The following is a 14,597-nucleotide window of genomic DNA, read 5'->3' as shown; positions in this document are numbered from 1 at the left end:
TAATGGAAAAACTGTTTTTCTTTAGCCAAAAAAAAAAAAAAAATCAAGAAATTTATGGCTTAAAAAAATTCAGAATTTATGACTATAACAATCCAATATACAACACAGATTTTTTAAAAAAGGAAATCAATTTTAAAACTCTGTTACTGTAATTATTTTATTTCCCCAGACTCTTAGATAATTATCCCAAGGCTGCATCTGCATTGCATCAAAACACCAGTCTTTTCAACTGAATATTCAGTGGGAACATCCAAATGACTGATTTAGCTAACAAAGTACTAGATATTTCTCTATTACCTAGATAGTCTGGAATTGATCAAAGTACTCAGATTATACCCTGAGAACTAGGAAAACCCTGTCTACTCATCCTTTTAACTCAACATCTTATTTTTAAAGTCACATTGGCATACTAAAGACTAGCAGAACAGAATTTGAGAAGGATATTATCTCTAACATGATGTGGTTTTCATCAAAGCTCTAAAGCACCAAATATGCTTTATTTACATTGCCAAATTACTCTCAGGTTATTATTGGCTAGATATCTTATATAAGCATAGCCAGGGCTAATAGTGGTTTCAAGTTTATTTATTGTTACTATAGCGTTCTGTTTAATTGATTACTGAAGTAGAATGAAAAATTCCTTCCAATTTTAAGACCTATGGAATGATAAAAGTCCTTTTGTCAGTCTTCTGAATTTTATTTAAATAATGGAGGTGTGTACATTTCATTGTTTTTCACATTGGAATATATGTATATGTTTGTCTATCCCTGCCCTGGTAGCACACACGCATGCACGCACACACACACATACACTGCTTTGAGGGTAGATACTACAGCATACAATCTAGTAAAAATAAAAGCACTTTCCCGGCAGTATTTTATATATTGTTCAGAGGAATCTTATGAAATAGGATCTGTCATCGCAAATGAGGAAATGGAAGCTTGAAAATATTTCCCAAGGGTACAGAGCCTATGGGTTGTAGATGGATGTATTTATTGTCTTTTAACATTCATGTTGGTGATACTGGAATATTTCTCTCTTTGCCAGCTGGCAGGATGCTAAGCTTTGTCAATAAAGGGTGCTGGAGTGACACTGGGGGAGGTAAAGTTTTCTCTGTTCAGTGTGTTTTTACTTCTTGCTACCGTGGCTCTGGGTTGGCCTGTGGGATGCCTGGTGGAGTTCACCTCATCTGTTCCCCACCCCACCGCAAATAAATTTTAGCAGCACCCTCTACAGGTGCCTTCTGACAAGTTCAGTGGGTGCTCCAGTGCCAAGTCCAACCTGGGTGCCAAATCCATGGGCAGCTTTCTGGAGCCCAAGCTGGTTTCCCTAAATTCAGTGGCCCCTACTGTAGCTAGCTTCCCAGTGAGTCCAACAGGCAATCCCCTCTAGCTTCCCAGAAAATTCAATAGCAGCCCCCACAGGTTACCTCCCCATGAATTTTGTCATCATCCCACTCCAAGATTCCCTTCACACAAGCTTCAGCCCACTGACTACATACTAGCTCTGGTTTGGGTCAACCCAGCGAACTTCTTTGTCATCTCATGCTCCGGAGACATACTCTTTCCAAACAGGTTTGAATCCCAGCCTTGGGCAGAGCCCCTCACTTTCCAAGTCAGTTCCTTCCCTGCGTACTATCCCTTGGTTCTAGGGAATTCTTTGGAGTTCTCTTCTATTTCCTCTTAAAAATTAATTCCCAGTAATTACTTAATACTTATTTGTATTAAACGTTCCCTGTTTAAGTTACTGTGTAACCTGTTTTCTGTTACCTGTCTGACCCTGATTAATACCAAGGGCTATTCCAACCCAAGATTTTCTGATTCAAATTTCAATGCTTTAAAACTCAGTTTGGATACAGCAAAATAAACGTTCAATCAAGGTTTGTTGTTGAGTTGAATTATCTATTTGGGGGAAATACCAGGTTCCACAACAGAGACCTTTGAAATGTAAAGACATAAGTAGTTTTTGTGTTGCTAAAGGTTTGCAAGAGCATTACATAAATGAGGCTGATGCCAAGATCAGGATTAGAGACTGGTCTACTCCTAAGGACAGAATAGACAAACACTGAACATGGTTAATGATTAAAATTTGGGCCTCTTCACAGCTTAGCCAAAATCAGTTTTACAGTGTGCCTTTTGACTTTCTTTTTTGATTGAACACTAATTTCTAACCTGACACTAAAATTCAAATACAAATACAAGCACATTCCAATTCTATATCAAAATCCAAATGTAAATGACCTTTGACCTAGTTGCCACCTCGGAATACCTACTTCTGCCCACGTCCAGTAACAGGGTGATAGGGTCAAGGGCTAAAGGACTGTTTAGAATCGCCTATTTCCAGTCCGTAGTCCCTTATATTGATATGGAGAAAGTATGATTAGACTACTAAACAAAGGTAGTGCAGGATTAAGGATTGTCTGGAGTCTCTGCTAATCAGGACTTCTTTCTTTCCAGTGTATAAACATGATCAAACTTCTCCCCCATGTAAATAACAAAAGGTTCCCTGCATACCGTCATAGCTACCATCCCTCCTTAGGACCTTTCTTTGCCTTCACAGCCAAGCTCCTCAAAAGGATCGTGCACACTTGCCTTCCCCGTCCTTTTCTCTAATATCTTCTGTATCGCACTGTCACCAGAGTCTCTCTATCCTCAGGAAAACTCCATCAAAACTGCTCTAGGAAAGGTCACAAGTGACATCCTTTTTGCCCAATTCTGTCTTCATCTTACTGGGCTTCTCCACCCATACTTGACAGTTTTTCATGACTCCTCTTTATAAACTGCTACCTGCTAAGCACCCCGGTTTTAACTTGCGTCTCCTCTTACCTCTGATCATTTCTTCTCATCTCCTTTGTAGACACTGTTTCCTCAGCCAAAAACTTGATATGGGGTATAACTCTGAAATTCTGTCTGATTCTTTTTCTTTTGGCTTATTTGGGATGACCTCAGGAACTCTGCAGTTTTAATTAGCACGTAGCCTGACAAATTCCCCATCTGTGTAACTAGTCTGAATCACTCTCTTTAACTTTAGGGCTGTGTAACTCTCTCTTACTGGATTAGGGAATATCTCCACCTGGGTTCTCCGTAAGTACTGCAGCAGATCCTGTTGCTGCCCAGCCACATAACCTCTTAGCCTCAGAACCTCTAAGTTCACTTGAAGCTTTGGTGGCCAGTATGTGCACGCACTGCTAGATTCCCACCTTAAGCCCCCACATTTCTCAATTTTACTGCTCTAGGACGCCCAGAAGTACTGGGATTTTATGCACCCAAGGGCAATCCTCAAACACAAAGGGAGGAAAATTGGTGGACAAATGTTCCAGCTTCCATTAGCCCAGCGGGACAATTCTAAGTGAGCTCTATGACACTGGTGTTCTACCTGATTTCTTTAAAGCTCCCAGTGGGACTGAGCTCAGTAACTCCCAATGGAAACTCACTCATAAAAGCATCCTTTATCAGACTTCCAACATTTCATTCTCCATTCTCCCCATGCACTCACTTGTCCTTCCTTCACTCGGGTTGTTTTTGATTAATATCAAACTTAGACATGTCTGGCTCAATGGGGGTAAAAAATGACATGTGATCTTTCACCTCCAAACTTGTTTTTTCTTACTTTCTCAAAGTTGTTTCTGAAAAATATCTGATACTCAGTCACCTGAGTCAGAAACCCAGATACTCTTCTGAATTTTGCATTTGCTCTGTATCTATCACCAACGGCCTTGCCTTCAACTGAGCTGAAAGTATCGCTTCTTACTTGGTCTCATTGCCTTCAGTCTCCCTGTCTCTTAGACCCCCCACCCTACTGTCCAGTCTCCACAGAGGTAACGTAATCAGATGGTGGCACCTCTCTTCTCCTTCCCCCTTATAAGTTAAACCCTTCAGTGGTTCCCTAAGTGCATGGCTCTACAGCAGGCTTTTTGTGAAGCATAGATCTCCCTTAGCAATCTCACTCATGCTTATTTGTTCAGGCTCACCTTCAACCAGACTCCCATTTGCATTCTGTGTTTTAGCAAAACCAAATACTTCCAATTTTCTGTAGCTGCTGGTGGCTGCCTGCCTGGAATCACCCTCTTACTCTTGCCCATTTGGCTGTCTCCTATTCTAATTTAAAAATGTAGTTTACAACAAATCTTCTCTAGGAAAGTTACCCCAAATACCTTTCACTGCTGACCCACACAAGTCTGTGTCCTTTTCTATGTTCTCTAATCCTCTGTCGTAACTTTTAACCCAACATTTTGCATCTTATAAGGATATTATTTGTTTTCATGTCCTGGAACACACTAAGAAATGAATAATTTTTTGCTTAATTAATCAATGACTATAAGTAGTGAAGTACAGATACTTTTTCTGACTTATTACCAAACCTTCAGTGTCTCACATGTTATAGATGCACTTAGCAATCAGATACGAAAGTAAACCTCATTATGAATTTTTTTTTCCTTCTTGACAAATAATCCATTCTTGATTTAGGAGACTGTATGCAAAATATTGTTGGATTCATAAAAATATGTTATTTTTTTCGATTTTGATTTGAAAAATTCACACCATATGTATTAATTTTTAAATATGAAAACCCCTCTGTTATATATAAATACAAACTCATATTATTTGGGAACAATAAACAATATCCAATATCTTGGGCACTAATAAAATCACATGTATTATTAACAGATTATATATGACCATAACAAACATGTGTGTACATGTTTGAACAGAGAAAGAGAGAGAGAGAGGTGACGATACCTACACATATTAGTTAATCTTGCATATGGAAAAGAACTGTGGTCAGATAAGATCCTATTTTGAACACCAGATTAACTATTTAATCATGTGAAGATTTGAGCGAGTTACTGTACTTGGTCTGTCTCAGGTTTCCTATTAAAACCCATACTTTATAAAGTTTTAGTAAGATAAAAATGATATGATACACATATAAATATTTCATCCATGTCTAGAACTTGAAAGTTTCTACAACCTGGAAGCTGAGCTAATATTTAAATTATTCCTCATTTTGACTGAGAGGCATAAAGGTATTTGCTAGTCTTCATGCAAATTAGTTTAAAGAGATTTTTTCACTCTTCTTGTCATACCTCTTCATGTAGTTCTCTCCAACGAGAATTAAATGTCTCGAGTTCCTCATTGATCAGTTCATCCATGACTCCGCCATCTGTTAGGGTCTGTGCCAATATGCGAATCTGATTTGGGTTATCCTCTGAATGTTGCATCAAATTTTCAAGTGACTGAAATACATTTGCAATAATTACTATTTCACTTCTTTTTCTAAATCCATTGAACTAACCCAAAATGCTCAGTATCTTCTGATTCACATATAATTAAGTTATAAGCAACTTAAAGCAATATTTAATTGGGATAACAAAACATGAAAGATCATTGTTATTTCAAAACTATGATGTTGCTCCATGTCAATCTTCATGGGCTTGTGGCAGGACTATGGAATGGGGTACATAAAAAATGATTCACGGCCACCTTCTTCTCTGAGGCTCTCTACTATAAAACCTGGAAGGTAAGACACTCAATTTCCCAACTTCTCTTATAGCTAGTGATGGCCAAGTGACATGATTCTGACAATGTACACAGGTAGAAATTCAAGAGCAGAGTTTCCCTTCTCACATGAAAAAAAAAAGTCACAATACTTTAGAAGAAATCCCTCTGGCCTTCACACTTTTTCACACATATACGGCTTACAGGTAAAGTAGCCATATTTGGACTGGGAGACAATAAAAACAAGGATGAGGTCCTTCAATCTGTTCATTTAGTAGGATAAGTGCATGATCACATCCTTTGTTCTGGCCATGACCCTTTTACTCATGCGGTATAACTTTGCAAGTTTGTTTCATCTTTTTTGGAAGATGCTTCACACTGTTAGTTCACAACGAATGTTTGGTCACTGAACATCTCTGAATAGGACAGGGACATAATTATAGTCTACTTGAGGCCTCTCTCATTGTTCTTTGATACCTCTTCAAGTTTTACAATTCTCTTGCAAAAGTAAGGAAGTTGGATATAATCATGCCCAGGTTTCTGCTGCAATGTCCCAGGATTCCAATTCTATTCACTCAAAAATATTTCACATTTTCTTCACATTGTGATTAATTTATGTACCTTATTTTAGCAGATTTACAAAGGGGCTGCACTACAAGTGGCTCTACACACAATACATAGGCTAAAACTACATATTCATTACATATAAAGGATTATCCAAAAGTACAATAAAATGCATAGGACATAAATGATTGTCAGAAATTCACATAAATCAAAGCTTATACATGCAAACTCCTTCAAATTTTACTTTTTAAATATCTCCAAAATAAAACTTGAAAATGTACTAAAATTCTCTATGTACTAAAATGTATGAACATTTTAAAGATACATTTCCAATATCAAAGCATGCCTATTTAATACTTTGAAACATTCTGTAAGGTATAAATTTATGATTTTAAATAATTAAAAATATGTTCCAACTCAGTGAAGGTAGCCTTTAAACTGGAAATAATGTTTTACATTATCATCCTGTTTATCTCTACTCCAATGGAGCAAAACTGTGCATTCAAACTGTCTTTGCAGGTCTGTAGTAGATTTAAGCAGGTAAAGAAAAATGTAAACATAGAACATAGTGATATAGCAAAAGGCATATGTCCTCTCTAAGAGGTTATTTAAATTCTCTTTAAAATCTTAACACTGGAAGGTTCAGAGAGGAATCAAAGGTTTCATCCCAAGTGCTGGTGCTGGGGAAGGAATAGCAACTATACACTCTGCCTGGTTTTCTTTGAATTTATTTTCTATTTGATTCTTGACATCTTTCAATAATGCATATAAATTATCACAATTATATTAATTCACAACTTACATCTAGCACCTCAGAGATTTCCTCAGCTCCACCAGGAATATTTTCAGTGGCCTTAAGTTTAAATTCTACTTCATTTAGCCACTTGTTTGCCTTCTCCAAGTATGACAATAACTCATGCCAACATGCCCAAACTTCCTGTGAAAGAAATGTATATCACAAATGAAATATTTTGATAGAACAGTGAGTGTGCGATTTTGCCATTTCCATTTTTAAAACTTCTAAAAATAAAACATATTTTTTACCTTTTCTTTGTAGATCATTGAAAATGCAACTAGTCATTTTGAGCATCTAATATGTCCATAATTACAAATCATTAACAAAATATTTTATTACATGAATAAATTCAAGACTCAGTCATTTACTTTTTTAAATAAAAAATAATTCATCAACATTACAGTCTGGTCCTTCTCAAACTCTTCCAAAATATAGCAGAGGGAGGAACACTCCCAAACTCATTCTGTGAGGCCACCATCACCTTGATACCAAAAGGATGTCACCAAGAAAGAAAACTACAGGCCAATATCACTGATGAACATAGATGCAAAAATCCTCCACAAAATACTAGCAAACAGAATCCAACAGCACATTAAAAGGATCATACACCATGATCAAGTGGGGTTTATTCCAGGAATTCAATGATTCTTCAATATATGCAAATCAATCAACGTGATACACCACATTAACAAACTGAAGGAGAAAAACCATATGATCATCTCAAGAGATGCAGAGAAAGCTTTTGAAAAAAATCAACACCCATTTACGATAAAAGCCCTGCAGAAAGTAGGCATAGAGGGAACTTTCCTCAACATAATAAAGGCCATATATGACAAACCCACAGCCAACATCGTCCTCAATGGTGAAAAACTGAAAGCATTTCCACTAAGATCAGGAACAAGACAAGGTTGCCCACTCTCACCACTCTGATTCAACATAGGTTTTGAAGTTTTAGCCACAGCAATCAGAGAAGAAAAGGAAATAAAAGGAATCCAAGGGCTTCCCTGGTGCCGCAGTGGTTGAGAGTCCACCTGCCGATGCAGGGGACACGGGTTCGTGCCCCGGTCCGGGAAGATCTCACATGCTGCGGAGTGGCTATGCCCATGAGCCATGGCCGATGGGCCTGCGCGTCCGGAGCCTGTTGCTCCGCAACGGGAGAGGCCACAGCAGTTGAGAGGCCCGCGTACCGCAAAAAAACAAAAAACAAAAAAAAGGAATCCAAGTTGGAAAAGAATAAGTAAGGTGTCACTGTTTGCAGATTACATGATACTATACATAGAGAATCCTAAAGATGCTACCAGAAATCTACTAGAGCTAATCAATGAATTTGGTAAAGTAGCAGGATACAAAATTAATGCACAGAAATCTCTTGCATTCCTATACATTAATGATGAAAAATCTGAAAGTGAAATCAAGAAAACACTCCCATTTACCACTACAACAAAAAGAATAAAATATCTAGGAATAAACCTACCTAAGGAGACAAAAGACCTGTATGCAGAAAATTATAAGACACTGATGAAAGAAATTAAAGATGATACAAATAGATAGAGAGATATACCATGTTCTTGGATTGGAAGAATCAACATTGTGAAAAGGACTCTACTACCCAAAGCAATCTACAGATTCAATGCAATCCCTATGAAACTACCACTGGCATTTTTCAGAGAACTAGAACAAAAAATTTCACAATTTGTATGGAAACACAAAAGACCCCGAATAGCCAAAGCAATCTTGGGAACGAAGAACGGAGCTGGAGGAATCAGGCTCCCTGACTTCAGACTATACTACAAAGCTATAGTAATCAAGATAGTATGGTACTGGAACAAAAACAGAAAGATAGATCAATGGAACAGGATAGAAAGCCCAGAGATAAACCCACGCACATATGGTCACCTTATCTTTGATAAAGGAGGCAGGAATGTACAGTGGAGAGAGGCCAGCCTCTTCAGTAAGTGGTGCTGGGAAAACTGGACAGGTACATGTAAAAGTATGAGATTAGATCACGCCCTAACACCATACACAAAAATAAGCTCAAGATGAATTAAAGACCTAAATGTAAGGCCAGAAACTATCAAACTCTTAGAGGAAAACATAGGTAGAACACTCTATGACATAAATCACAGCAAGATCCTTTTTGACCCACCTCCTAGAGAAATGGAAATAAAAACAAAAATAAACAAATGGGACCTAATGAAACTTCAAAGCTTTTGCACAGCAAAGGAAACCATAAACAAGACCAAAAGACAACCCTCAGAATGGGAGAAAATATTTGCAAATGAAGCAACTGACAAAGGATTAATCTACAAAATTTATAAGCAGCTCATGCAGCTCAATAACAAAAGAACAAACAATCCAATCCAAAAATAGGCCGAAGTCCTAAACAGACATTTCTCCAAAGAAGATATACAGACTGCCAACAAACACATGAAACAATGCTCAACATCATTAATCATTAGAGAAATGCAAATCAAAACTACAATGAGATGTCATCTCACACCAGTCCAAATGGCCATCATCAAAAAATCTAGAAACAAAAAATGCTGCGGAGGGTGTGGAGAAAAGGGAACATTCTTGCACTGCTGCTGGGAATGAGAATTGGTACAGCCTTATGGAGAACAGTATGGAGGTTCCTTAAAAAACTACAAATAGAACTACCATATGACCCAGCAATCCCACTACTGGGCATATACCCTGAGAAAACCAAAATTCAAAAAAGTCATGTACCAAAATGTTCACTGCAGCTCTATTTACAATAGCCCGGAGATGGAAACAACCTAAGTGTCCATCATCGGATGAATGGATAAAGAAGATGTGGCACATATATACAATGGAATATTACTCAGCCATAAAAAGAAACGAAATTGAGCTGTTTGTAATCAGGTTGATGGACCTAGAGTCTGTCATATAGAGTGAAGTAAGTCAGAAAGAGAAAGACAAATACCGTATGCTAACACATATATATGGAATTTAAGGGGAAAAAATGTCATGAAGAACCTAGGGGTAAGACAGGAATAAAGACACAGACCTACTAGAGAATGGACTTGAGGATATGGGGAGGGGGAAGGGTAAGCTGGGACACAGCAAGAGAGTGGCATGGACATATATACACTACCAAATGTAAAATAGATAGCTAGTGGGAAGCAGCCGCAGAGCACAGGGAGATCAGCTCGGTGCTTTGTGACCACCTAGAGGGGTGGGATGGGGGGGTGGCAGGGAGGGAGATGCAAGAGGGAAGAGATATGGGAACATATGTATATGTATAACTGATTCACTTTGCTATAAAGCAGAAACTAACACACCATTGTAAAGCAATTATACTCCAATAAAGATGTAAAAACAAACAAAAAAAAACACATTACAGTGTGGGAAATAGAAAAAATAAAAGCATATATAAAACTGCACGTATAAACCTAACATCCCAACACATCAACTATTACCACTTTCTGGGACCTCCTCTAAATTTTATCATATATAAATAACTAGATAGTTAAAAGTATAGTATGGATTTAACTATAGCTCTTTTTAATAAACATTATATCCTATATTTTTTTGTATATTGTTAGGTATATTTTTTAATAAAAATCTAAGGTTTCATTTAAGTAGCTGTAGTTTGGTTTCCTTAGTTTTGTTTGCTATTATATCTTTCTGGTGACCATCATCATGAATATGAATTTTTCCATATTTTAAATTATTTCCTTGTGGTATGTTATTAGAAATATGAATATGAACTATTTTGAAGATATTTTTATTTTTCAATGGCTTTTGATATACACTGTAAAAACTAATTAATATTCAAAAGTACTCATATATGAAAAAGCAAAATTTTAAGACTGCTACCAGAAGAATATAGAAGAGACTTTTTTTGACCTTGGGATGGGGAAGAATATCTAAAATAAGACATTTCGTAAAAACTGACCATAAGAAAGAGATAAATAAATTTAATTACATGAGAATTAAAACCTACTCATCAAAGAACACAAGAAATTGAAAAACAGCCTCAAACTTGAAGAAAACAACTGCAAAACTGGAAATAGATGAATATGAAAGGCACACTGAATCAGTTAAAAGATGAACATATAACCTAATAGAAAAATGAAACAAAATCCTGAACCAGTATTTGAAAGAAAAAGATACATGTGATAAACATTCACAAATATGTTCAGACTCATTAGTAACCAGGAGAATGTATGTCAGGATTACAGTGAGATATTTAACACGTTGGCTGACACAAATGAGAAGTTTGACAATTCCAAGTGTGAGAGAAGATACACATTAACACAAATTTGTATTTATTGCTGATAGGTGTGTATATTAGAATGATCATTTTGGAAAACAATGTCATTCCCAGTAAGGTGAATATTCACATACCTAACAACCCAGCAACTCCACTTTTCCATACACATCCTCAGAGAAACTGGTTTGGATGGACAACAAAGAGAGTTACAAGAATGTTCATTTCAGTACTTTTTGTAATAACCAAAATAAAAAAAGAAGGAAATGAACCTTAATGTCCAGTGGCAAGAAAATGTACAAATACACTGTATCATATTTACACAGAGAATACAGAAGCAAAAATGAAAACTTCACCAAAGAGAGCCATATGGATGAGGCCCAGACACAAAAATGCTGAACAAAAAGAGCTAGCCCCAGAAAACAATATATTATAGGTTACCACTTTCTACAACCCTCAAAACAAGCAAAGTTAAGCAGTATATTGTTTAGGCATCCACATGTGTATGATATTTTTTTTTTAAGCAGAGAAATAATAAAGACAATTTTCTGGATTAGGGTTATGTCTGCTGGGAAAAAGTAGGAAGATGCATTAGAGGATAAGAATATTAAAAGAGTCATTTTCTATTAGCTTACAGATTGGAAATATTGGGCAAATTTATAGATATAGCAGTGCAATCACTACCACCTGCAATCCCTCCCCCACAACCAAAAATGAAGCCTAGGAAGGAAGTTTTATTTTAGGAGAAACTAAAAATTCTAAAAATTCTATCAGATTCCCCATATTTTCACCTTTGCTCATAGCCCTTGCAAATGATGGAGAACATTCTCTCTCTAACTGATGAAAAGTATCAGTCTAACCTGCCTTGCTAGCCTACCAATTCTTGCTTAGTATTTTATGTACAGTTTATTACAGAAAGTGAAATTAAGTATTTTGCTTTAAAAAGTGATAGAAATCTTAAATCTGGGTCATTTCCAGCTCCTGCTGGACTACAGGCTGTCTTCCTTCTGGGCAAAGATCCCAGTGGGAAAATATAAATATCCCATCTAATACCCGAGGGTACTTTAGAGCTTTGAAGATAAGGAGATGCGATTGGTAATGTGTCTTATTAACTTTGGTGCAGATTGAGATAATGAACTACCTTGCTGATTTAACCATCAGGATGGATGGCCTCTTGTGTCCTCAATGCATCTGAAGGACACAGCTGGAGAGGCTGAATGTACTGGCTTTACAGGTCACCTTTGCAAAATAAAATATAGTCTTACAGCCTGAATTGGAGCTAAAAGCCACTTAGAATAACTGTTAACAGTTTGGAACTTAAAATTACCTTGAAATCACCAAATTCAAAGTGACTTTGAAGAAAGTACAAATGAAAAAGGAAACTTCCATTCAAAATGGAGCTGATGTGGTAAACCCTCCCCCCAACCTGATCCAGTCATATTAAAATGCTAGATAAAATATTTTAAAAAAACCTTTTCAATTTACAGCTGATTTATGAAACAAGTATGAAAAATCCTCAGGTGGCAGAAATAAAAGGGGAAGTTAAGTGCACTAAAGGTTGGGAAACCAAGCTTAACAAAATATTGGCATATCAGAACATAAAAGCTGGGGTATTCAAAACTAATTTGGGATGGGAAAAGAGGCATTGGTCTCATGCATTCCAGGGAGATGGAAAAGCGTAAAGCTGAGTGTCACCTCTCCTGGAAACAAGAACTATAAAATCCCCATCCACTGGAGTATAAGGAATTAGCAAGAAAGCTGAGGATCCTTTGGATTTTGGTTGGAAGATAAGGATCCACCGGTAAGGAAGTGAAACCTAAGTTTATGTCACATGAGGATAGAACATAACATCTCTCAGACTCTGGTAGGGACAAATAGAAAAGACTCATAAGGACCCTCCAATAGCCTAGCACAGAAGGGATTTCCAGTAAAATATAATTCCTACTACAGATGAGCTCACAAACAAAAAAATTACAAGCGTGTGACAAAATTCACTACCATTAGAGGGAGTCAACAGTTGTAACAAATGGTAGAATCCATACATTGTGATCAGAGATAACAGAACATTGTTTTAAAAATTTTATAATAAATAAGTTGAGCCTGGTGATAAAAGTTGCCAGTAGGATCTACTTTTCTTGAGACTAACAACCAGAATTCATACTTAAGAAATAAAATGGCTAAGTTCCCTATATTCCGTGTTGTTAAAACTTCTGCTAGATGTTTCTACAAGCCCTCATCTAAAGAGAGATGGCTAATGGGGAGGGCACTGGGGGAACATGAAGAGAGGAGAATTTGAAAAGTTAGGCAATCCTTTTTTCTTACCTTTTTATGAGGGTGTTTAGGGGAAACTCATCTGGTCCCTTGGTCCCTTTTCTTTACAGGATCTAAAAGAGCAATGCTCTTCAAGTGGGTGGGTATATTCAGAAAGGAATGGTTGACATGCATTCCCTACTGAGATGCTGGTATGGCCAAAGAGGGATCAAGGACAACTATTTCACGTTTCTCATTCCTAAGAGTTACGTAATATGGGATCTGCCAGCGCCCACAGGCTGATTTGAGATATAGTGGGTAAGACAAAAAGGTTTAATTTTCAACGTGGTATAAGGCTATTGGCAAGAGTCAGCCTGAAATTCTTGTTGAATACTCTGTTATCATGTATGCTTAGGAAATCTTTTCTAGGGTTCAAAGTCCATGTGAACAAGGCCAACTGGGCTCTCCATCAGACCACAACAAACCTATAGAGAACAAGCCAGATCAGTAGTGATAACCTATAGAGTCTGGTGATAACAGACTCATCATCACAGATGTGTGTGGGTATTAACAAAACAGTTAATAGCAACTGCAGCCAGCCAAAGAAAGAACATCAGATGAAGAGTATTTTTCCTTCCTTATCCTCCCATATACTAAAATTAGAAGATTACTATCCAGAAATTGAGAGAAGAGGACTGTAAGATCTTTTTTTCTCACTCCCAAATCTGTATAAATTACTGAACCCACAAGATTAAGCTGGCGGAAGATTTTAATAAAGTATGAGATCAAAATTTATATGAGGCTTTTAGGGCTTCCTTGGTGGCACAGTGGTTAAGAATCCGCCTGCCAATGCAGGAGAGACGGGTTCGAGCCCTGGTCCAGGAAGATCCCACATGCTGCGGAGCAATGAAGCCCGTGCACCACAACTACTGAGCCTGCATGCCTAGAGCCCATGCTCCGCAACAAGAGAAGCCACCGCAATGAGAAACCCATGCACTGTAACGAAGAGTAGCCCCCACTCGCTGCAACTAAAGAAAGTCCGAGCGCAGCAATGAAGACCAAACACAGCCAAAAAGAGAAAAACAAATACCGGACGCAGCCAAAAATAAAATTAAAAAAATAAAAACAAAAAATTTATGAGACTTTTAATAACTAAAAGTAAATGAAAACTTAGAGGATCAGACTGAAATACTGATTAAAAAGCCAACTATAGGCAGAAAATGGAGTTTAACCTGGTTGGTCTTAGTTACTGGA

At 37.2% G+C, this 14,597-nt stretch overlaps 1 protein-coding gene across 2 annotated transcripts in view; it reads right to left on the bottom strand.

Moving 5' to 3' along the window:
- The window catches only part of DMD (dystrophin), a 2,128,065-nt gene that overhangs the window by 1,351,804 nt on the left and 761,664 nt on the right, over window positions 1-14,597 (bottom strand). For both annotated transcript variants that reach the window (XM_067723245.1, XM_067723244.1), the window contains exons 28-29: window positions 6,866-7,000; window positions 5,088-5,237 (exon numbers count right to left, since the gene is read on the bottom strand). In XM_067723245.1, the coding sequence (XP_067579346.1) occupies window positions 5,088-5,237; window positions 6,866-7,000 (285 nt within the window). The remainder of the gene's footprint in view (window positions 1-5,087; window positions 5,238-6,865; window positions 7,001-14,597) is intronic.

The sequence above is a fragment of the Pseudorca crassidens genome, chromosome X, assembly GCF_039906515.1.
Source record: "Pseudorca crassidens isolate mPseCra1 chromosome X, mPseCra1.hap1, whole genome shotgun sequence".
Classification (NCBI taxonomy): domain Eukaryota; kingdom Metazoa; phylum Chordata; class Mammalia; order Artiodactyla; family Delphinidae; genus Pseudorca; species Pseudorca crassidens.
Note: the sequence above shows the minus strand (reverse complement) of the source record. Positions and strands in the feature narration are given on the sequence as shown.